The sequence below is a fragment of the Rosa chinensis genome, chromosome 4 (assembly GCF_002994745.2).
Source record: "Rosa chinensis cultivar Old Blush chromosome 4, RchiOBHm-V2, whole genome shotgun sequence".
NCBI classification, from domain to species: Eukaryota; Viridiplantae; Streptophyta; class Magnoliopsida; order Rosales; family Rosaceae; genus Rosa; species Rosa chinensis.
The window spans coordinates 59,160,255-59,182,532 of NC_037091.1; the positions used below are offsets into that span (position 1 = coordinate 59,160,255).

A 22,278-nucleotide genomic window follows, 5' to 3' on the forward strand; every position below is an offset into this window, starting at 1 on the left:
CTTCTCAAACTTAGAGGCACACTTAAAATGGCCTCCACTTCCTCTGAAGAAAACAATCTAACAATCATATCATAATTCCAAGCACCATTAGTAGTGCGCAAATCAGAAACCTGAGTCACTTCAACAAGACCTATTGCATTCTCATGAGGCCTACCACTAGGCAAACTTGGCAACCAATTATCATTCCAAATATTGACCTCTGTCCCAGAACCAATTTGCCAATATGTGTTTTGCTTCAATAGATCCCTTGTAGAGAAAATACTCCTCTAAGAATATGAAGGAAAAGAATGATTATCTGCCAACCAAAATGAGCTTGTAGGGTAATATTTTGCCTTAAAAATTCGAGCAACCAAGGAATTAGGGTTAGAAATAACCCTCCAAGCTTGTTTAGCAAGCATCGCCGAATTAAAGCTAGCCAAGCTACGAAACCCTAGTCCCCTTCTTCTTTCGGATTACACAACGCATTTCATGTTTTCCAATGAATCTTTTTTTTATCCATTGCAGATCCCCACCAAAACCGAGCACAAAGCTGTTCCAAATCTTCACAAAAACTCTTTGTTAATTGGAAGACACTCATAGCATAAGTAGGTAACGCTTGAGCTACTACCCTGATCAAAATGTCATTTCCAGCACCACTAAGGAACTTTCCTTGCCAATTAGAAAGCTTCTTAGCCAAATTTTCCTTAATGTACTGAAAGGTTACAGTTTTCTTTCTCCCTACATAAGTAGGTAATCCCAAGTATTTTTCATGGGAGTCAACAACTTCTACTCCCAACAAACTGGATATTTCTTCTTGCATAGCAAAGTCCACATTTTTACTGAACACCACTGAACTTTTGTCAAAATTAACCAATTGTCTTGAGGCCCTCCCGTAGGTTTCAATAACTTCCTGAATCTGGTAACAATCTTCCAAAGAAGCATGAGCATATAACATACTAACGTCAGCGAACAAAAGATGATTGACAGAAGGGGCTCCATCACAAACCTTTATACCTTGAAGCAAACCTAACTAATGTTTCCGGCGCAATAAAGCAGAGAAACCTTATGCTCCAATTAAGAATAAAAATGGAGATAAATGATCCCCTTGTCTCAGTCCTCTACTAGGAATCACAAGCCCCCGAGGCCTTCCACGGACTAAAAATGAATACCGGACGGTACTAATACATTGCATCACCAACTCAATCCATGAAGAAGCAAAACCAAATATGTCGAGAACTTTTTTCCATTCCATGCGATCATAAGCCTTGCTTAGATCTAACTTCAAAGCCATAAAATCTTCATTACCCTCCCTCTTGTTATGAACAAAGTGAGCAATTTCATTGACCACAAGGATATTGTCAGTAATCAATCTCCCCAGAACAAAAGCACTTTGATATGGAGAAATCACCTCAGGCAAGATCAACTTTAATTTGTTAGCTATTACCTTAGAGCAAATCTTGTAGATAACATTGCATAACGCAATAGGCCTCAACTCCGATATATTTTCCGGATTATCAACTTTGGGAATTAAGCAGATATGAGTAAAATTAATTTCACGAAGAAGTTCACCTGAATGGAGAAATCTCTGAACTGGTTTAGTAATGTATGCACCAATAGTGTCCCAATAATGTTGGAAAAAGAGCAGAGGCATACCATCCGGTCCCGGGAATTTGGTGGGATACATTTGAAACAAAGCAGTCCTCACCTCCTCCTGTGTATAAGTAGCACACAATTGTATATTCATTGCCTGTGTTACACACGGTTGTATAGCTGTTAAAGTGTCATTCACTGCCTCAAAATCTATATTGGAAGTAGTAAACATCTTTTGAAAATAAGTAGAGATAACTCTTTCCAGACCTGCGTCATTATCACACCAATTCCCATTTTCATCATAAAGACCATGAATGAAGTTTTTCCTCTTTCTATTGGCAGCCTTTCAATGAAAGAAGCTTGTGTTTCTATCCCCCTCCTTCAACCATGTCACTTTGGACCGTTGCTTCCAGAAAAATTCTTCTTGTGAAAGAAGATTTTGCAATTTGCTCATAAGCTCTTTCTTTTCATTCTGCACCTCCACCGACATAGGAACATCTGGTAACTCCTCAAGACGAGCACGCACCCCCAACATCTGTTGCTGCCTAGTCCTGAAAGCTCTATTCTGCCAATCATCAAGCTGTATCCTTGTAAACTCAATCTTTTTGGCTGCACAGTACATAGGACTTCCAGTCACATCTGTCGCCCATGCTTGCTTCACAACCTCATCAGAATCATTATGTTCAAGCCAGTAAGCTTCGAATTTGAACCGGTGCACTCTTGGTCTTTTGGCCAAGGGAACAGAGCTGGCTTGTAAGAGTATCGGAACATGGTCAGAATCACTGGGAGCTAGATGACGCACTCGTGCAAGCCCGTAGATATCCCACCAACAGGATGTACAAACTGCACGATCTAACTGGAGTTCTGTGTCAGAATTCCACCATGTAGACATAGCACCCTAAAACCCTAAATCAAGAAGGTCACCATATCCAAGAGCTTCACGAAATCCACGCATCTGACGTTCGGAACGAAGCGGCCCAGCAATCTTTTCTCCATTATTCAGGATTTCATTGAAATCCCCAATAACAACCCAGGGTAAAGAATCTAGATCACGCAAATTTCGTAACAGTTGCCATGACCGATCTCTTTCTGTCGTCCTAGCATATCCATAGAATCCCGTTAACCTCCAACGTGGATCTCCAGGACCTCCTACAATCTCGATGTGATGCGCAGAGAAAGTCAAAACTATCGCTTGTACATCATCAGTCCAGAACATCGCCAAACCTCCTAATAAACCATCACTCAACACCTCCTTTGAATGCGGAAATCCAACAGCCCGATGCAACTCACGGAAGTCAGCAAGAATGCTGATCTTCGTCTCACAAAGAAAAATGATTTGAGGATGATTCTGGGAAACTAAATCCTTCAGCGCCCTCTTTGACGTGTCATTGCAGATCCCTCTGCAATTCCAACTAAGTATCTCCATATCCATGGTAGATAAGATCTTGCTTTCTAGAGCCCTAGAAAGTAAACCCTAGCAGAGGAGGGTAGGTCATAAAATGTGGACAAGCTATTTGTTTTACCTTAGTTCTACGGTCGTTGACTTCACTAAATATACATTTCTTAATCAAACTTGAGTTTCAAAAATTAATGTCTAATCAATAAGAAAGTGCCATGAACTATTCTGTTTTTCTTTTCTTTTCTATTTTAGCTGTGCAACAAAAAAATGAAAAAATCATTTGTTTTTATTCTCAAAAAAAAAAAATCATTTGTTTTTTATTGTTTTTTATTGTTTTTGCAAATATAATTGATTGACTTAGATTTAGGTCATAAATCATAAGAGGATTTATTTTGTTTTCCCTCACCAATATGCGTTCAACATATATATCATACATTTTTATGTCACATGATCTTAATCATATTTTTAATTCTTATTAAATATATATGAGTGAAATTGGAAAATGAAAATAGATAAGGAAAATACTAAGACATACAATCTAATATCATTGAATTGGAAAGTCTACATAAAATAAATATAATATTTTTTGGTATAATTATTGTCTTTAATAGTCATTTTATAGTATGTTATATATGTCATTTAATAATTCATAATAGTGTGTATTTTGGTATATAATTTTTTGGATTAAATTCAGTTTACCCCCCTGAGGTTTAGGGGTAATTTCATGTTAGTTCATGTCCTTTCAATTTAATCAGTTTACCCCCCCAAGCTTGTCAATTTTCCTCAACCATGTCCATATCTAATTTGGACGTTAAGTCTGACTTTTGAGAGCTAAAATGGTCATTTCAAGACAAAAAAACTTTTTTTAAAAAAAGGAAATTTTTTAATTTTTAATTTTTTTTCTTCTGTTTTTTTTTTTGGAAAATTTTGCAAACAGTACACCAAGTAAAGGCCACTAATAATTTCCATACATAAAGTTCCAAACTGAACATTTTGGTACATGGACTTTTGAGCCCGACCCACTATATAGACACGACGTCAATGACGCCGTTAAATATTACCTTGCAGAAAAGGGTAATTTGGTACTCTCACACTCGAATTCATTTTTTTTGGTAAAAAAAGAAAGAAAGAAGGAAAAACAGTTCTCCTCTCTCTCTCTCTCTCTCTCTCTCTCTCTCTCTCTCTCTCTCGCTCGTGGAGCCGGAAGAAGGAAGAAGAAAGAGATAAAAACGAAGGAAAAAAAAATTATTAAAAAAAAAAAGAACTGAGGGCATAATAGATATTTTGGTGTCAAATTAACGGCGTCAATGACGTCGTGTACTGATAGTGGGTCGAGTTTCAGATTTCGTGTACCGAAATAATTGGTTTGGAACTTTATGTATAAGAATTATTAGTGGCATTTACTTGGTGTACTGTTTGTGAAATTTTCCCTTTTTATTATTATTTTTTTTTTTTAAATTTTTTTTCTTTTCTGTTTTTCATTTTTCATTTTTTATTTTTTTTAATTTGTCCTCAACCTATACACCACAAGTTATAAAAGGTTTATAAGAACAAAAAGATACTCTAGGTGGTTGAAAGCCGCTCGCTGATCTACAATATTTGTGATATATCTCCGATAAAGTGAAGAATTTTAGGAGATATCCCTAATAAAGTGAAGAAATATCTGTAAAAAACGATTTTACACTTTATCTATAAATATCTGTAAAAAATGATTTTACACAGATATTTCTTCACGATTTTACACTTTATCTGTAAATATCTGTAAAAAAAAATTTTACACAGACATTTCTTCACTTTATTGGAGATATATCATAAAATTCTTCTCTTTATCGGAGATATATCATAAATATCGTAGATCAGCGAGCGACTTTCAACCACCTAGAGTATTTTTTTTGTTTTTATAAACCTATATATTATAACTTGTCATGTATAGGTTGAAGACAAAATTTCTATAAAAATAAAAATAAAAATAAAAAAAGATGGAAAAAAAATGTTTCAAATGAAAAAAAAATAAATAAAAGAATTTTTTTTTTTTGGTCTTGAAATGACCATTTTAGCCCTCAAAAGTCAGACTTAACGGTCCAAATTAGACGGAATAGTAGAAATTAGACACGGCTGATTAAAATTGGAAAGCTTGGAGGGTAAATTGATTAAATTGAAAGGACATGAACTAACATGAAATTACCCCCAAACTTTAGGGGGGTAAACTGAATTTAATCCTAATTTTTTTTAAGAAAAAAGAAAATTACAACACAAAGTCTCTAGGGCAACTAAAATTTAACAAGTCGAAATTAATGGCCGAGGAGGCCTCACTAGGCACAGTTGAGATTCAAATCTTTGGGGAAGGAAGCTTATAGCCAATCAAATTCTACAAAAAAAAATTCAATTGGCCACGGCGCAAGGCCATCGCCAAAAGACCAACGGCAACGGCAAAATTGCCGATGTCGTTGGTGGCGTCGCCATTGATATTTGCGACGGCATGCAATGACGACGCCACCAATGACATCCACAATTTTACCGTCGCCTAGCCGTTGCCATTGACCTTTGGCGACGGAAACAGTGCCGTCGCAAAGTGCATATCATTGATAAAAAAATAAAAAATAAAAAAAAAAAAAAAAAAAAAAAACTGGCATGCAATTTTGCATACCATATTTTTATTTTTGGAGCAAAAGAAGCCAAATAATAAATTTTATATAAAATGCACCAAAACATGAATACCAGATTAAAATACATATATAGCTGATAAACCTCTTTGATCAATTGAACACCACTTATTGTCATCAACCAGGGAACAAAAGACAATAAGGAATGCTTTCTAAGTACTTGGCAAAACACAGTACAACACCTTCTCTAATATTAGTGATCATTTATGCACATCTCCAATGAGAGATATTATTGATCAATGCTGAAGAAGATTGACAACAACAATTTTCTCCAGTTCTTCCACAACATGGTCAAGTTCCTGCCAAGGATGATGAAATATTTAATGAGTTTTTTAAGAATATCAATATCCAGCAATATACAAGATTGACTACCATACCTCCCTTGCATCAATATCCAGCAATATTATTGACTGGTGCTGAACGCGTACATATAAAGATTTAATTATGATATCTTAAATGCATGTAGACAAAGGAAACTTCAAGAAAGCATACCAAGCAGTGAACATGGAGCATGATATCATACGCTTGCCTGCTGAATAAGCTATCTGCTCCAAAGTTTTGATGGCTCCAACCTCAAGCAAATACTGACTTCACTAGTAGCAAAGACATCCACCCATATCCCCAAGTCTTCAAAAGTTGTAAGTACCTGCATGGGAAATAATATAGATATAAGCTATTGAGCTACTGAGAGGAAAAATCAATAAACCAGACCAATCATAATGCAGATTCCCATTTATAAACTTATTATATAGAAATGGAAGCATGCACAAGTCACATAATTGTATGAACGCAGTTAAGGCTATAAATTAAAACACAGTCACAGAATGCAAATTGAAATACCACACACTAATAGCATCATATCATACAGACAGGCATTAAAAGCAAAGCTGCGCATCATATCATATAGACAAGCATTAGAAGCAAAGCAGCTGTTGTGAAGTTATTACTCATGTGAATTAAGAATACCTTAGAGAGATCACAGAACGTTGTCATTCACATATTGTACAGTTGAAATTAGTTCTTCTGGTTTGCTACTTTGCTTATTATGCAAACACAAATTCCCTCTATCTCGAAAAAGGAAACACTCGAACTAACTTTATATAACGTTATGAACGCAGTTAAGGCAATAAATTAAAAAACAGTCACAGAATGCAAATTGACTATAGTGCAGCAATAGGCAAACCAATGTGGTAAAATTTAAGCAAGCAACCAAATGATATATTTCATTTTCAACTGCTAAGTTGATTGCTTCCAGTCCCCCCTGTTGCCACAGAGAGAGAGAGAGAGAGAGAGAGAGAGAGAGAGAGAGAGAGAGAGAGAGAGAGAGAGAGAGAGAGAGAGAGAGAGAATATGTAAAGTGATAAACAACAGACCCAGAAGCAGACTCGTATAATAACACAAAAGAATGGCAAGACTGAGCACAATCTTCAAACATAACCACACAAACTTCACACAACAAAAGCCAAGTCCAAGAAAACAGAAAAAGGGAGGACAAAAGACACAGGCAAGTGACTGTTCAAAATTGCAGAGGCAAGGGAGTCCAAGGGGAACCACAAAAACCTGCCCGGCTGAGTCAAAATTTTAGCACACAGTTAGTTATCACATATCACCGCACATTGTTAGTTTCCTTCAATGCCCATCACAGACTCGAACCAAACAACCCAAGAACACATAACAAATAACCATTATCAAATCAGTATATTTCTAATAGTACCCGAAGATATTTTAGCTACCAAGCTCTATTACATATATAACCATCTAGCCAAGACCCAAAACCTACCAGAAAGAAAGGAAGAAAACTACTTCATTCCAAACCCAATATGTCAACATGAATAAACAAAAAGCAAGACCCTACTATCTATAAATGCCATTAAGGAAAAAAAAATGCTGAGGCACTTCTAAATAGTAGTTAAGATATTTGAATTATATCTGTAATACCCCGAAAAATCCAAATTAAATTCCGTGGATTTGTATATTTGATTTCGCGGTATTCAGAGCGAGTACGAAGCTTGGAGAAGTTGTGGAAGTAGTTCGAATGGTTTTATTTCGAAATCGAACGTTATTTAGGGGGGGGTCTCAAAAAGTGACTTTTTATGCGTACCGAATTTGAGAAAACTTCCTTCATGAAAGTTGTAGAGCTCGTCAATACGATCGCGTGCATATGTGGAACGCAATATTCGGAGTTCGTATGAATAAGTTATGCATATTTGAAATCTGGAAATTTTCTATAAATAGCAGAAAAATTCTGATTTTTTTCATTAGGGGTAATTCCCGCATACCCAAAAATCCTTGGTATTTTTCCCAACTGCCCAACACTTTGGTATTTCACTATTGACAAAAGTCAAAGACTAACAGGGATAGTTTTAACAAACAAATGCCATCTGTATCCTATGTTGACCTTAGATTCTTCTACCGTTCTATTCAGTCAAAAGGAAACAACAAAAAACATTAAAACAAAAACAAGACTAGCCTTCAACATGCCACATTTCGCCTAACGACTTCCTGTCTAAACGGCTACTCACAGGGCGGAATCACTGCTGCTTGTCCTAATTTTTCTGTTTTAAAACTGATTCTTTTGGCTGAACAGTAAAGCTTTAGAACTTTAGCTTTCCATGGGATGCATGCATTCGAATGTTCAAACTTTGACATAGTAAACTATGCATGATAAAGATGATTACAAAATGTAAAGATAATGACATAAACATTTTATAAATTAAAGGAGTGGGTGAACATCCATCTGAATTTATTTATTCAAATATACATATAAAACTTTAAACAATCAGAGCCTCATTCTCAGGTAAACAGCAAAAGCTGTTTAGCTATCCATAAGAATGAGACCAGTTACTTACTTGTAATGGAAGCTCACTACTTCACACCTAGATAGGAAGGGAAGCACACTGCTATTCTACTACTTTTATTATCAGAGGAGTTTTTCTGATCTAAACTTCGAATGCCTTCTAAGAGAAGCTGAAGCTCCTTATATAGGGAGCGGAACTCAAACTAGAATTCAAAATACAAAAATGTACAGGACAACTCCGTGACTTCTGCTTTTCGTAGTGCTCCTGCTGGTGGAGGTCGGTCAGGGAAAAGCAAAAGGAAAAAGTGAAATGTTTTTCACTTAACCTTTTCTTTTTGAAAAGGAAAAAGCAAAAGTAGCTTTAGAAAAGTCTAAAGTTCTACAGTTGCTATTTTGGTGCTGATTCTTCACCTGTAGCTTCACATGTTCTCGTCCGTTTCAGAATGGTGGCCAAAGACAAAGGAGTTGTTGTCTGTCTGGGCCATGCGAGTTGTTGTTGCATTATCCTCGACGTCTGTATCAACATACATCTTGTAGTGGTTGTCATTTTCAAGCTTTTCCACCCAACGCATGCATGCCATTGTCGAGTCTATCTCTTTTCTGGTTAGAGATAGGAATATATCGCTGCTGACTACGTCAGGATGATCGTAAGCAGTGATAATTGTCTTTTCTCCTGCTGCCAGGAATGTGTTGTTGATGTCTTCAGAGATGATCTTTTTGATGTAGTCAAGAGCCATGGCCTTCATCCAGGGAATGCTAGAATTTGGTTGGCCGTTGTATGCTACACAGGCTGGTTGAAGATATCTTCTTTGAATAATTCTCACATAATGATATGGAGGAATATATTCAACTTCACCATCTGTCTTCTGGATCCATTCAGGAGGTGTGGATCTGAACTTCAGACGAAGCATACAGTTGTCTTTTCTGATGTTCTTGACCGTGTTGACAATAATAGGCGGCAAGCCTCTCAGATCATCATTAGTTTTAGTCCATAAATTATGGACAAAACCATTTTCAACAAGCCATAGCTTGTGTTCTTGAGGATGTTCACTCTGAACATTTACCAGGTATCTTCCAACATATGGTCCTGAGACAATAAAGAGGGTTGGAGGAACTAGGTTTTCAGGATTGTGCCTTCCTATCAGATTATGGAATTCATACCAATCTGATTCATTGAGTGCTATGATAGGGACCCTAGCACTTTCTGGACTTTCAAGGAAGGATAGTTTTTCTTTCCTTACAGCACTCTGCTGTGTATGAAGCTCTTCACCTTGTGGTCTACCATTCTCGTAGAGTTCTTCAGCTAATGCAAACAGAGCTGGGAACATTAATCCACTGCTTCTTTCTTGAAAGGCAAATAAGAGATTGTCCAGGATTGCCTTCTGGTGATATGCTAGTCTCCTGCCAGTTCTGAACACAGGAGTATCAAAAGTTCTTAATTCGTAATTAAAAACATTTATAACTCCACTAGGAGTTGGTCTGCTTTTTGGCAAAGCAGCAGCCGTCAACGGTCTTGATGTGCCTTTACCGTCTGCCGTTTGAGATGGGCTAGCCAATCCTTTACCCTGGGATTGATCAGTTGAGGCCAAGCCTTTTGAGCTTAGCAGAAACCTTTTAAGGATTTTCTCCTTGGTTTCTTTTGGATCTTCTTCAGATTCCTGTTCTTTCCTAGTCCTTCTGCTTCTGGGATTACGACCTTCGTCGTCTTCTCTTTGGCTGAACATTGCCAGTTCTCTGGTCAATGCGTCTGGAAGATAGTTCTTGTTTCCTGCAATTAATTCAACAGTATAATCATATTGGTTAAGAAACAATTGCCAGTTGGCTAATCTTCCTCTATCAGCAGCTTTGTCAAGTTTAAAATTTTTAAAATTCTTTACTCTAGCACAATCGGTGCGGACAGTAAAGGTTTTTCCCAGATAAGCTGGAGAATTTAAAATTGTTTTCTTGACAGCTAAAATCTCTTTTTCCCCTGTGGGATAATTCAGTTCTGCAGGGCTGAACTTGCCACTACAAAATTTGCAGATCTTTTCAATGTTAGTTCCAGGCGCTCTCGCCAGAACAACACCGGACCAGTAATTATCACTCGCATCTGTCTGGAGGATAATTTCATCATTCTCTTCTGGTTGTTGAAGAGGAGGGAGGTTCTTGCAGAGGTTTTTTATCTGCTTCACGATCTTTTCATCGTCTTCTGTGAAGTTCCATTTCCTTTTGGAACTTGTCTTGGGAGATAACATTGCTGTTAACCCTGAGATTCTAGGGATGAAATCTCTCCCATAATTTATGACACCAAGGAATCTCTCTAGACTCTTAGCATCAGGAATTTTGTCTGGGAACTTCCAGATCTTTTCAAGGATGTGAGGTTGGAGCTTTATGACTCCATTCTTGATGTTTATTCCTAGGAAATCAACTTCATCGAGGATAAAGAAGATTTTCTTCTCACCTAGGATAATTCCATGCTGGACTATCAGCTTTGCTACCTCGTGGAGGTGCTTCATGTGTTCTTCTCTGTTTTTGGAGAAGACCAGGATGTCATCTATGTAGACGACGCAGAACTCCGCTACATGCTTGAAGATGTTGTCCATCTTTCTTTGAAAGATTGAGGGAGCTTGCTTGAGACCAAAAGGCATTACTAGCCACTCGTAATGACCTTGTGGTGTTCCAAATGCAGTGAGAGGTACACTCTCAGGATGCATCTTGACCTGCCAGAAACCCGACTTTGCATCGAATTTCGAAAAGACTTTAGCTCCTCTGAGCTGGTTGATCAGGACTCTGACTTGAGCGATCTGATATCCGTCTTTGACAGTCTTCTTATTGACATCTCTATAGTCAATAACCATTCTAGCTTTTCCTCTTAGATTCTCTGCATGATTTCTCACATAGAATGCTGGAGCATGATGAGGGCTAGTGGAAGGTTGAATTAATCTCTTCTTCAGGAGATCTTCAATATCACTTCTGAATTCTTTTTGATCTTCCTCTTTGTACTGAGGAATGGCTTTGACATGGCAGATAGCATTCATGTCATGCAATCTCAATTCACAGACCACTGGGTCTTTTTCCCAAAACTTCTGAGGATTTGTGTCCACATTCTGCTCGAGTAGTTTCTTGATTTTGTCAAGAGTGGGAGTTTGTTGAGACTCAAGCTTGTTCTGAAAGTGCTTGAGGTTGTGCTCGTGGATGAAACTAGCTTCTTCATCTTCACTAGCTTCTTCTTCTTCTTCTGAAGATTCTTCAACAAGCAGTTCTTCTTGTTGTTTGATTTGGAGTATGGGTTGAAATTTGGGTTTGTAGTGGGTAAGATCACCACTATTCTGTTGCGATCTCTGATACTGAGTAGTAAAACCGGGACCGGTCACACTGAATGCATGTGGGAGGCGGTCAGCCCAGAACACCCGTTCTCCTTTTCTGAAGCCTATCGCTTCTTCATCCTGAATGAATCTCTGTTGGAGAATAAAATCATTGCCCAACAAGAAATCAGATCCTTGGCCTTCAGATTGCCAAACATTCTGGATGATAAATGTTCCTCCACCAATGGTGATATGAACATTTTTTGCTACTTTCTTCATGGTGAGATGGCTTCCATCGAATGTAACACCAGTAGCTGACTTTTTCTTGTCTTCGTTCCAGAGTTCTTCTGGAATTGCAAATCTCTTTGCAACAGTAAAACCTGATCCATTATCTACAAAGGCATGTAGATGATATTTCCTGTGATCAGGGAACTTGAGTCCGATCTCTATGTAGTTGCTGTATCTACTTGTAGAGACGGCTTTCGATTGGTGAGGCTCATTTTCTTGAGCTTGTTCCGTTGGAATGAACGGTTTACATTCTTCTGGAACATTTTCCTGAGTGGGTGATTTGTCATCATCATCCCAATCTGTAGGAGTTATCTCTTTGCTGTCTGGATTACTGAACCAGGGGGAGGATCATATCTGACTTTGTAATCAAACTTGCCGGAAGGTTGGCCAAGTAGATCCCATGTACCAGTATCCGCAGCTATCTCTTGTCTTTCTAAGAGATGAACCTTTTCTGGTATTTCAACCAGTTCAATATCTTCATCGATTGTTTCTTCACCGATGATTTCTTCCTTTATTTCTGAGGAAGATGGTTGTTCCATAGTCGTTTCTTGGACTACAGTTGCTGCAACATTCTTTGTTTGTTCCATGGTTTCCTGGAACAGAGTTTCAACTTCTTTCGCTTTTTTCTCAGCGAAATACTCTTCATATTCTTGCTCAACCCATTGGCTGACAAGACCATTCTTGGTTTTTCTTCTTGCTTCAGCTATGAAGCATTCTTTGTGATACGTCTTTTTAGACTCTTCACAGAACATAGGGAGACCATTCTTCTCGTGACATAAGCAGTAGTCACAGACGAATGAACCAGGGTTCACCTGATAAGAAGACATGAAGGATTCTGTCTTGCTTTCTTCCCAGTTTTTGACTTTCAAAACGTTCATTTGTCTGGATTCGAAGTACTCTACTTCAGAATCTATCTCAGACTCTTCTGATGAACTTTCTTCTTCTTCAGACCAGGCAGAATAGACTGACCTGTCGTCATCTTCATCATCAGAATAGGCTATTTCGTAGCCTTTCATGTTTGCTACCTCTACTATTTGCTCATATTCTTCAAAGAGAGCTTTAGTAGATCTGTTACCCTTTTCCGGGCATTCATTGGCATAGTGCCCTTCAGCTTTACACAACCAACATCTGCAAGCCTTCTTGCTAGGTTGTTTATGCTGCTGAGTATTCTTCTTTTTCTTGAAGAATTTCTTTTTTGGATCTTCATCCTGTTGCTTCTTGTAATTGGAGCTTTTCTTGAATCTCCAATTCTTTCTCTGATTACTCTTTTTGAATTTTTTCGAGTAATATTTTTCTTTTTTCTTCTTTCTGTGGAATTTGGATTCATGACATCCCCAGTTTGTGGGCATATCCAGTATTCCGTAACAGAAATTTTCAACTCCTTTGAGTTGCTTCTTAGCCATCTTAGCTCTAAGATTGGCTTTGCATTGCTCCTTCAGTAGTTGCCGGATTCTGTCGGCAATTCCTCCAACTGAAAATCTTTCAATTGGTTTTTCAGCTATGCTTTCTCTCACAGCTGTTCTCCATGGTTCAGGGAGCTTTCTGTGCAACAGATTAACTAGATCAGTATTCTCTAGTTCACCAATTGTACAGTAATATTCCTGAAATTCATTCAGGTATTCTTCGAAATATCTCATGTCACAGATCTTGAGAGCATAGATATTCGACTTTGCCGTTTCTTTGGCTTTCTCACTCAGATTTGAGAGATCTCCACAGAATTGATCGTACAGGGGTACTGCAAAATCATACGGAGACTTTGAATTTTTTATCTCTTCAAGCCAGTTTCTTCCTCTGGTAGTTTCCTTGAATGATAGGTAGTACTTTTTTGCTACTCCAGTGAGAGTAGTTTCATAGTACACCTGCAAATCTGGTGCTTCAAATTTTCCAAGGGTCAGTGCAGAAGCCATCATCAGGCTATCTACCCATTGGTCAATGGTTTTTCTTTTATCTAGACTCTTGTCTAGATTCAACCAGATGCCGTAGTTCGTGATTGGAACTCTTGGCAGATTGTCCTCGGGGACGAATCTTTGAGAATTTCTTTCTCCTTTTTTACCCGTGGGGGCTTTCTGAACTGGGAGTTTTATTTCCCTTGTTTCTTTTTTTATGAAAGTTCTGGAGCTTCCTCCTTCTTCCATTTCAACATCTTGATAAGGAAAGACTTTTCTTGTCTTTCTGTATTTGAATTCTTTCATTTCCTCGATTAGTTTTTCTAATCGTTCAGGACTTTCACAATTCTCAGCTTCTTTGTAAAGATCATAGAGCTTCTCAGCTCTGAGCATATGGACTGGTCTGCATAGATCAGCTTCCAGATCTTCTTCTGATATTGGTTCTTCAATAGTGGGTTTTGTACCACTGACACTTGCTTCTCTGGTGCTGTAGCTTCTTCTCAAAAGATTGCTGTTTATCCTGAGGTTCTCAGGACAGACATCACTTTTTCTGTGATTGTCGAAGTTGAGGCTGATTTCTCCAGTTCTTCTACTCTCGTAGATTTTTGCTTTTGCTCTTTCCGGTTGCTTTTTTGGACCGGATAATTTCCATTCAAGAGGAAATGTTACTTCATTCCAAGTAACTTTGTGGATCTGCTGTGAATGGTTCTTCTGATTGGTGAGGAATCCAGTAGTAAGACCTGGGATATTTGTAATCCGTGTCTTAGGGGCTACTGTAGTACTCATCAATTTATAGTATATCCTGTATACTATTGCTAGTTCTTGCATATCTTCTTTCATGGATATGCCATCTGTCTTGACTCTCAGTCTGAGACAATGAGCTGCATCTTTCAAGCTGGTGGTGAAGTTGGGGAAGCAGTTGAAATATGCCACTTGATCACATAAAGATGCTTCGAGTGTTCCCAACAGACTAGCTTGGAAGTCTGTTAACCTGTTGTCCTGTAGCACACAGAGGACTGAACAGTTTATACCTTCTCGAGCGAGCAGATTTATGCCTACTTGGACTGCTCCAATATGCATAAATTGATATTTTTTTTGCTTGTGCTCTGGCAACTTCTGCTAGAGTGATCAGTAGAAGATCAGTCTCTCCACCGGCGGTTGCTGGGGTTGTAATCTCCAGTAGTTTAAAATAATGGCTGTCCATTAGATCAAACTTTCCTCTTTTGTAGATCTGTTTGAAATCTAACTTTGGGATTGAGGAATTTTTTACTTCTTGTTCAATCTCATTGAACTCAAATTCTTCAGCATTTAGAAGTTGAACTCCTTTCTTTTTTTCAAAGATGCTTAACATCTTCATTTCTCTTTTTTCCGGGTTTTCATACCGGATACTAGTCTGACTAGTAGATGGTTCCAGAAAAATCATGTTTGGAACACAATTTGTGTCTGGTTTTTCTAATGGTTTGAATCCATTAGTCTTCTTTTTTACTGTAGGCAATTTCTTATCCTTCAGTATAGAATCCAGCGTTTTTTGCTGTTCTTTGATTTTTCTACTAACACTTGTTAGTTTTTCTTCTTCCGTTTTTGGAAGTTCTTTGATATAATCCAGTTTGTTTTCCAATCTTTCCAATTGGTGGATTATAGCAGGAAATTTTTCTAGAGTCGACTGACATCTAGATATTTCTAGTAACAACTTCTGATATTTCTCATCAGAAGATTTTAGTAGAGAATTTATTTTCTCTAGTAACAATTCTGACATTGTCCCCATTAAGGAGGGGTTCTCCTTGAGCTATTTTACAAGCTCTGATACCAGTGATGTGCGGATCTAACCAATGCTCAAATAATTCAGAGGTTTTTGTTCCTCTTCCAGAACATATAGGAGATTTTCTATCTCTTCTTCTATTTTATAGATTCTAGTCTGAAGTCTATAAATAATATCCCAGTAATTGGGAGATTCTCTATCAAGGCTGTCCCGATAGGTTTTTAATTTTCTCAGTTTTTCTCTCTCTTTCTGCAGTTCTTTAGTAGTATGTTTGCATATAGCAACAAGCTCAAGTCTGTCTACTATTGAAATTATGAATAGTAAATTGTACTGTTTACCTTTCGAATTAGAGGATGACTGTCAGCTTCATACATATATTCAAATGAAACAAACTCTGATGGGCCCACCACGTTTCTAAAACAACATATATATAAATTTATGAAAGAGACATATGCAGATGCAGACTCTAACAGACCAAAACCACAAAGGGGTACTAATGGTAGGGATTTTGAAAAGACTGGTAGGTAGGAAAGAAAGTGAGAAAAAGTTGTGTAAAAGGGAACAAAAATAATACACTGGGGTGTATGAGAAGTATTTTCCCAAATTTGGGGTGTATGAGCATTAACCCTTTTCATTAAGGACGAAAGTTTTCTTTTTTTGCCAAACAGTCCTTTTCTTCCCCCGAGTTTCTCTCTCTGATTCCCTTCAGAACCGGCGGGTTTCCGCCGACCCGACCCGGACTTTTCTCTCTCCTCCGGCGTCTTCCGGCCACGACCCGGCCTTCCCCGAGCTCGCCGTCGCACGCACAGCCTCCCTCTGGTGTCTTCTTGGCCCGCCGCTGCCTCCAGACGGAGATCGGAGGAGCCACAGCTCCGATCGGTGACCCGGCCGGATCTCCAGTTTTCCGGCGTCCCCTCGGCCGATCCTTCCCATTTTCGTGATCTCCTCCTCCCCCTGATCATCCCCATGTAAGTCTTTCATCACGATTTTGTGTGTAGAACGCTAGATCAAGGTTTGACTTTTTCGACGTCCCTGATTCAATCCAGGATCTGATCAGACGCACCAGATTAATCCAAACTTCAAAGCTCGATCTAGGACGATCTAGGCCGAACCAGACTTAGCTCCAGGTATGAAAGTTCATCAGCCCTTCATTTTGAAGAAGTTTGTAGTTGACAACTTTTGCATCGGAGGTGGTTGACCGCCGCGTTGACCGCCGTCTGACCACCCTTGTGGCGGCGCGTCGGACCTTTTTTTGAGTTTATATTATCTGGACGATGGTCTACGCATCCATACGAGCGTTTTGATATATTACAAGGTTATTTTTGAAAAAGTTGATAAATAGTGGATTTACGTTTTGACGTTACTATTTAACGTTTTTACGTTTATCTTCGGTTTTCGATCTGTGAAGATCAGACCATCGGTTTTACTTCAAATTTTAATATGTTGATCGTATGACTGTCCCGGTGACTTTGTGAGGTCACGGGCGAAGATCCGACCGTTGGATCTTCGTATAATTGTGAAATAGTGATTCGGAAGGCGATTCGTGAGAATCCGACCGTCGGATTTTCATGAAATTTTGTGGAGATGTTTATAAGGACGATTCAGGAAGATCTGACCGTTGGATCTTCGTGATAATTTTGGAGGATGATCCTAAGGGCGATCCGTGAGGATCCGACCGTTGGATCATCATATAATTTCGATCCGACAGTTGGATCGTCTTTATTTTCGAATCCGACCGTTGGATCACCTTTATTTTCGAATCTGACCGTTGGATCACCTTTATTTTTGAATCCGACCGTTGGATCACCTTTATTTTTGAATCCGACCGTTAGATCGTCTTTATTTTAGAATCCGACCGTTGGATCGTCGTTTAAGTTTATTTCGTGTTTCGTTTACTAAGCAAAGACCATACTTGATTAGGTACTTGACGGTTTGAGTTGACGAGCGTTCAGAATATTGATATATTCGACTTTTTAGAAGACGCAGCTGGATTAGAGGTGAGTAAACCTCACATGGTTCATATTACGAACCGAATAAATTTAATTACCTTATTTTTTTGTGGTAATTGTGTGAAAATATTTATGGAATAAATATTTGTTTTAAATCATATGGACTTGATCAACTACGGTCCATAGGTAAGTAAAATGATTTTATTATACAAATGAATTTCACGGTTTTTATACTTGAACTATAGTTGGTATTAGTAGTCATTCCTGAGCGGATGATTACGTATATATATATATTTACGTGAAATATATATGTTGATTGGCGTGTGATTAGCATGATGAAATGATTGAGAATTGATTGGATATTATTCAAGCTATTAATCTCCCATTTAATTGTTGAATAATGAAATGTTGATCATGTGATGTGAAAGCTATTTTATATGGCCAATTGTGAATATGTGGAAATTATTTTAAGAAGTAAAGATTTGTCTTGAAATAATATGTCTCTTATGTGGGTGTACATATGCATAATTACAATCTAAAATTTATAAAGATTGTATGATGTGAATTTGATTATGTCTAAAAAATATAATTATGAAGCCGGGTGATTACAACAACCCCGTGCTTAAGTGAATTACTGGTAAATGTGCTTCGTGGTTATGCTTCGTGGTTGTGCTTCGTGGTTATGCTTCGTGGGGGTGCTGCGTGGTTATGCTTCGTGGGGGTGCTGCGTGGTTGTTAAGCTGTGGGCTTTAGTCCCTTCAGATAGTGCACTATTATACTCTTAGGAAGGGTGCTTACTTTGAGTATACATGCCTTGGTGGTGGCCTTGGTATGCTGCGGCTTACCCGTGCTTTGGGATTATGGCCCTAGCACGTGGATTTATGATTTGATACCAGTCAACCTGGTTTTCCCGTGTTTTGGTATTATGAACCCTAACACGTGGATTTATGATCTGATACCAGTTAATCTGAAAATTCACTAAAAAGACTTATGTTATGTTGATCAAATATCTATCCATGATATATTTGAAATATGTGAAGGTGTTATGTGAAATTGATCAAATATCTATCCATGATATATTTGAAATATGTGAAATTGATCAAATATCTATCCATGATATATTTTGAATATGTGAGGGTGTTGGTAAAAAGAAAATCAAGCATGCATTGCTTTAATGTTATTTCACATATTAATGATGCAATATTTGCTGATTGAGTTTTAAAAGAGAGTATCGAAAAATACCTACTTTTATGTTTATATGATTTTTGGAGTTATCTTGTGAGTGTGTTGATTGTTTACTTGAGTTATAATAATTGTAATTAAATAAATCAACAGTTCTTTCTTGTTTACTCACGAGCTTTGCAAAAAGCTTACCGGGTTTGGTGTTGTTGCAATCCCGGTACACTATTCAAATTGTGTAGCGGGTAATCTCACAGGTCAGGAGAATCAGGGCAGTGATCGTGCGGTTTAGAGTATTAGTGTTAGATTTACAGCATTTGTTTTGTGAGGAGAATTTTACTCATTTGAGCTTACAATTTGATTTGATGAGAGTGTGCTGTAATAAGTAGCTTGAGGATTTGGTTTATGTAATATTAAGAGGTGTAAGGTGTGGTTGTTTCTGAGAGAAAAATTCAGAACGTTATTTGTATTGTTATTAGTCATGTTCCGGATTTGAATCCTTATTTCAAAATTCGGGGTGTGACAATATCAAATAGTATTCAACCCATCAATCAATCAATGATGCAATTCAAAGGGGATGTTCTTCATTTAATCATTATAGACCAAGTCTAAATTGGTATACACATCTATAATGAGGAAAGCAAAGAGATCATATCGTTCGAAGAGTGAATTCTCTGTCCCTCTTGAATCCAAATACTAAGAATAATAGGAATGAAAAAGTAGTTGAAATTCAAAAAGAGGATGTACAAAGGTAACAATAGTAAGAAAACAATAGGCCGATATTGTACTAATCATTCACTTTTAGCAGAAACTATGAAGAAGTATTGAAATTAAAGCAAAGAACTTTCATTGTACACAATTTTAGAATAGGGTAAAGTGATTGCTTACCCTCAAGACCCAAATCAATCAATTTCAGATAGACCCCAGGCTGCAACAACTTCCTGACAATTCTGTCTGGCTCACCCAAGTACCTTCCAAATACAGGTCTGTCATCCTTTAAAAAAAAATCTTGCTAATTCCAACTGAGAAAAGAAACGAAATAATAACTTATAGCCAGGACAGTATCCAGCTAGAAATGAGTGATACATGCAATGCGTATCTCTTTAGATTTAAGATAACCATGTGAATACTTGTCATTTCATTTAGCAGTAATCACAAAAAATAAGTTTATCAGGTCACTATCAAATCATATTATGTTCATCAAGAAAGTTTACCTGCAAAGGAACCTTGCCAATTTCAAAGTAGCCTCGAGTTCAAATATTAAGGGTGAATCTCTGCACATAAATGAATAATGAAGTACTGTTTAGTATTCCAGAATTCATAAGTATCAACTATATAATACACTATTACTGATCATTTCTCCCCATTCGGTCAATCTGATAACATGTATATATTAAACAATCAACAAACAGTTGAACACTTCCTTGCTGGCTTTTCTACTACCAACAACCTTAATAAATGTGATTGCTTGCAAAACAAATGACAGCAAAGCTTTATTTTGAGAGAACTTCACTGTTCTAAATAGATAAAGCAGAACAGGAATGTATTAACAAAAACATCCTTGACCATGAAGTTGATATCACTTTCTTGTTAGGAACACCCTATCAGTTATACTTGCTATCCCATACTATACATTGATCAATTAGGCATGCAAATAGTGAAATAGGTGTATGGTAAACAGTTGTATGAAAATAGGCACTCGGTAAACTTTGCATAAACAAAATAGGGACACTGTATATTTTAAAGTTCCATGCTGCGAAGTCTATCAACTAACCTGTATTCCTAAATACCCTTATCATCTTTACTTTTCTGTATATGTTATAAGTTAAACTGAAGTCATGTTCAATACAGTAAAAGATGCAACTTTTACTTTCTGTTGGGGAGTTGAATACATGCTGAGTCAAAAATGGGTCCATCATTATTGAAGACCTTAAATTGTAGATATTAAAAGCAGCAGGCTTCTACCTGTGTCCGTATTGTAAAACAGGTTCAGCATCCTCATCAACCCTGCTTGAGCCCATAACATTATCAAAACCCAATTACCTGAAATCATGTCATAAATCTCAGAGATCAAACCCAGAAACAAAACCCCAAAAACTTGTCACCTCTACTGTTGCTAACCATTGGAACACAAATAGATAATAAAAAATAATAAAAAATTAAAAAGATGTAATCTTCCTGAAACACGCATAACAATATTCAAAACCCAATTGACCCCGTACTCAAACTCATATCAATATTAGCAAAAGAGTAGCAAGGGAAAAAAAAATCAGCAAAATTGGGAAAACCATACCTACAAATTTGCAACCCTTGCCTCTAAGATACTCAAACTTCCCTGCAAAAGCAATATAAGAAAAAAAAAATGAATCAGAAAAGAAGTAAAGGTGGGAACGAAATCTCAAAAATAAGATGAAATCAAAACCCAGTTGACCCCGTATTCAGATGATGAGCAGGGAATTTCCCTTTGATCCGTCTATCTATTCGTACAAACCAAACAAACAAACGCTATCTCTCTCTCTCTCTCTCTCTCTCTCTAGCTCTCAGTCGTTCTTCTTCTTAATCATCGACGTCTCTAGATTGTAAATAGCCTTGGATAAAGTGGACTCAAGCTCGTCTTGAGGAACGACTGGTTGGTAGATCTCCTGATAAACTCGATGGAGTTGACCTAAATAGGCTCATTTAGTCGTCGGTTGTATTCTGCTGAATTTGGTAGATCTAGAGAGGAGAACAGCTCAAGGAGGTGATGGAAAGAGGAGGAGATCTGGGTAATCATCGGGGGGTATCAGATCGAGATGGAGTTATGGGCTCAAAGAACTGAAAGAAGAAATAGGGCGGAGCCGAGTTAATTAGGATAACGCGACAGCATTTTTTTTGCAGTCGCCAATTGTTATTACCTTGCGACGGCAAATTCTTGCCGAAGTAAACAGTAGGGGTTGGCGACCACAAGTGGCAACGGAAATTAATACGGTTGCATAACTTTTACACAATTGCGACGGTCAAGTTTTGCCGTTGCAAATTAAAAAGTAGACTTTAGCAACGGCAATTGCACGCCGACTCAAATTGGTGAAGCCAATTGAATTCTTTTTTGTAGAAAGTCGCTACATCTGCCAAGAAATTAGCTTCAAAAGATTGAGCAGTAATACTTTGAATATCTCGGATCAGGGATTTAAGCCTCCAAGGGACTTCACAGGTATTGCTGACACAATTAGGGCTGCGTCTTCTTCAATCAAAATATTTTGATGGTTGAATCTTTTGGCAGCCATAGGACCATCCTTGAGAGTTGAACATTCAACAAGAGGGACATTTGAACATTTTAAACCACGAGCACTAGCAATACGGGGATAGCAACAGTGATTACTGATAACAAATCCTGAAGCAGCAAGACCATTAGAAGAAAGTCAAGAAACCGAACCATTAAAATTTAGTTTGACACAATTTAAGGGTTAGAAAATATGATGAAATTCATGTATATATGCATTTAATTTTTAGTTTATTACACCAAGAA

The 22,278-nt window shown here is 37.7% G+C and overlaps 1 protein-coding gene and 1 long non-coding RNA gene across 2 annotated transcripts; both read right to left on the reverse strand.

Annotated features, from left to right (window-relative positions):
• Positions 1-1,915: 1,915 nt before the first annotated feature.
• On the reverse strand, positions 1,916-2,461 carry LOC112199668. The gene has a single exon (XM_024340644.1). It carries the CDS (start codon positions 2,459-2,461, stop codon positions 1,916-1,918), a length of 546 nt encoding a protein of 181 aa, XP_024196412.1.
• Positions 2,462-5,678: 3,217 nt separating this feature from the next.
• LOC112195944 lies at positions 5,679-21,609 on the reverse strand. The gene is made up of 6 exons (XR_002934854.2): positions 21,067-21,609; positions 20,739-20,816; positions 19,988-20,047; positions 19,662-19,795; positions 6,124-6,277; positions 5,679-5,930 (listed from the first exon to the last, which is right to left on the reverse strand). It is a non-coding gene; the product is annotated as an uncharacterized LOC112195944 (long non-coding RNA).
• Between the last annotated feature and the right edge of the window lie 669 nt (positions 21,610-22,278).

Excerpts from the sequence above, each read along its gene's own strand:
- LOC112199668 (XM_024340644.1), bottom strand. The coding sequence starts at position 2,461 with ATGTCTACATGGTGGAATTCTGACACAGAACTCCAGTTAGATCGTGCA.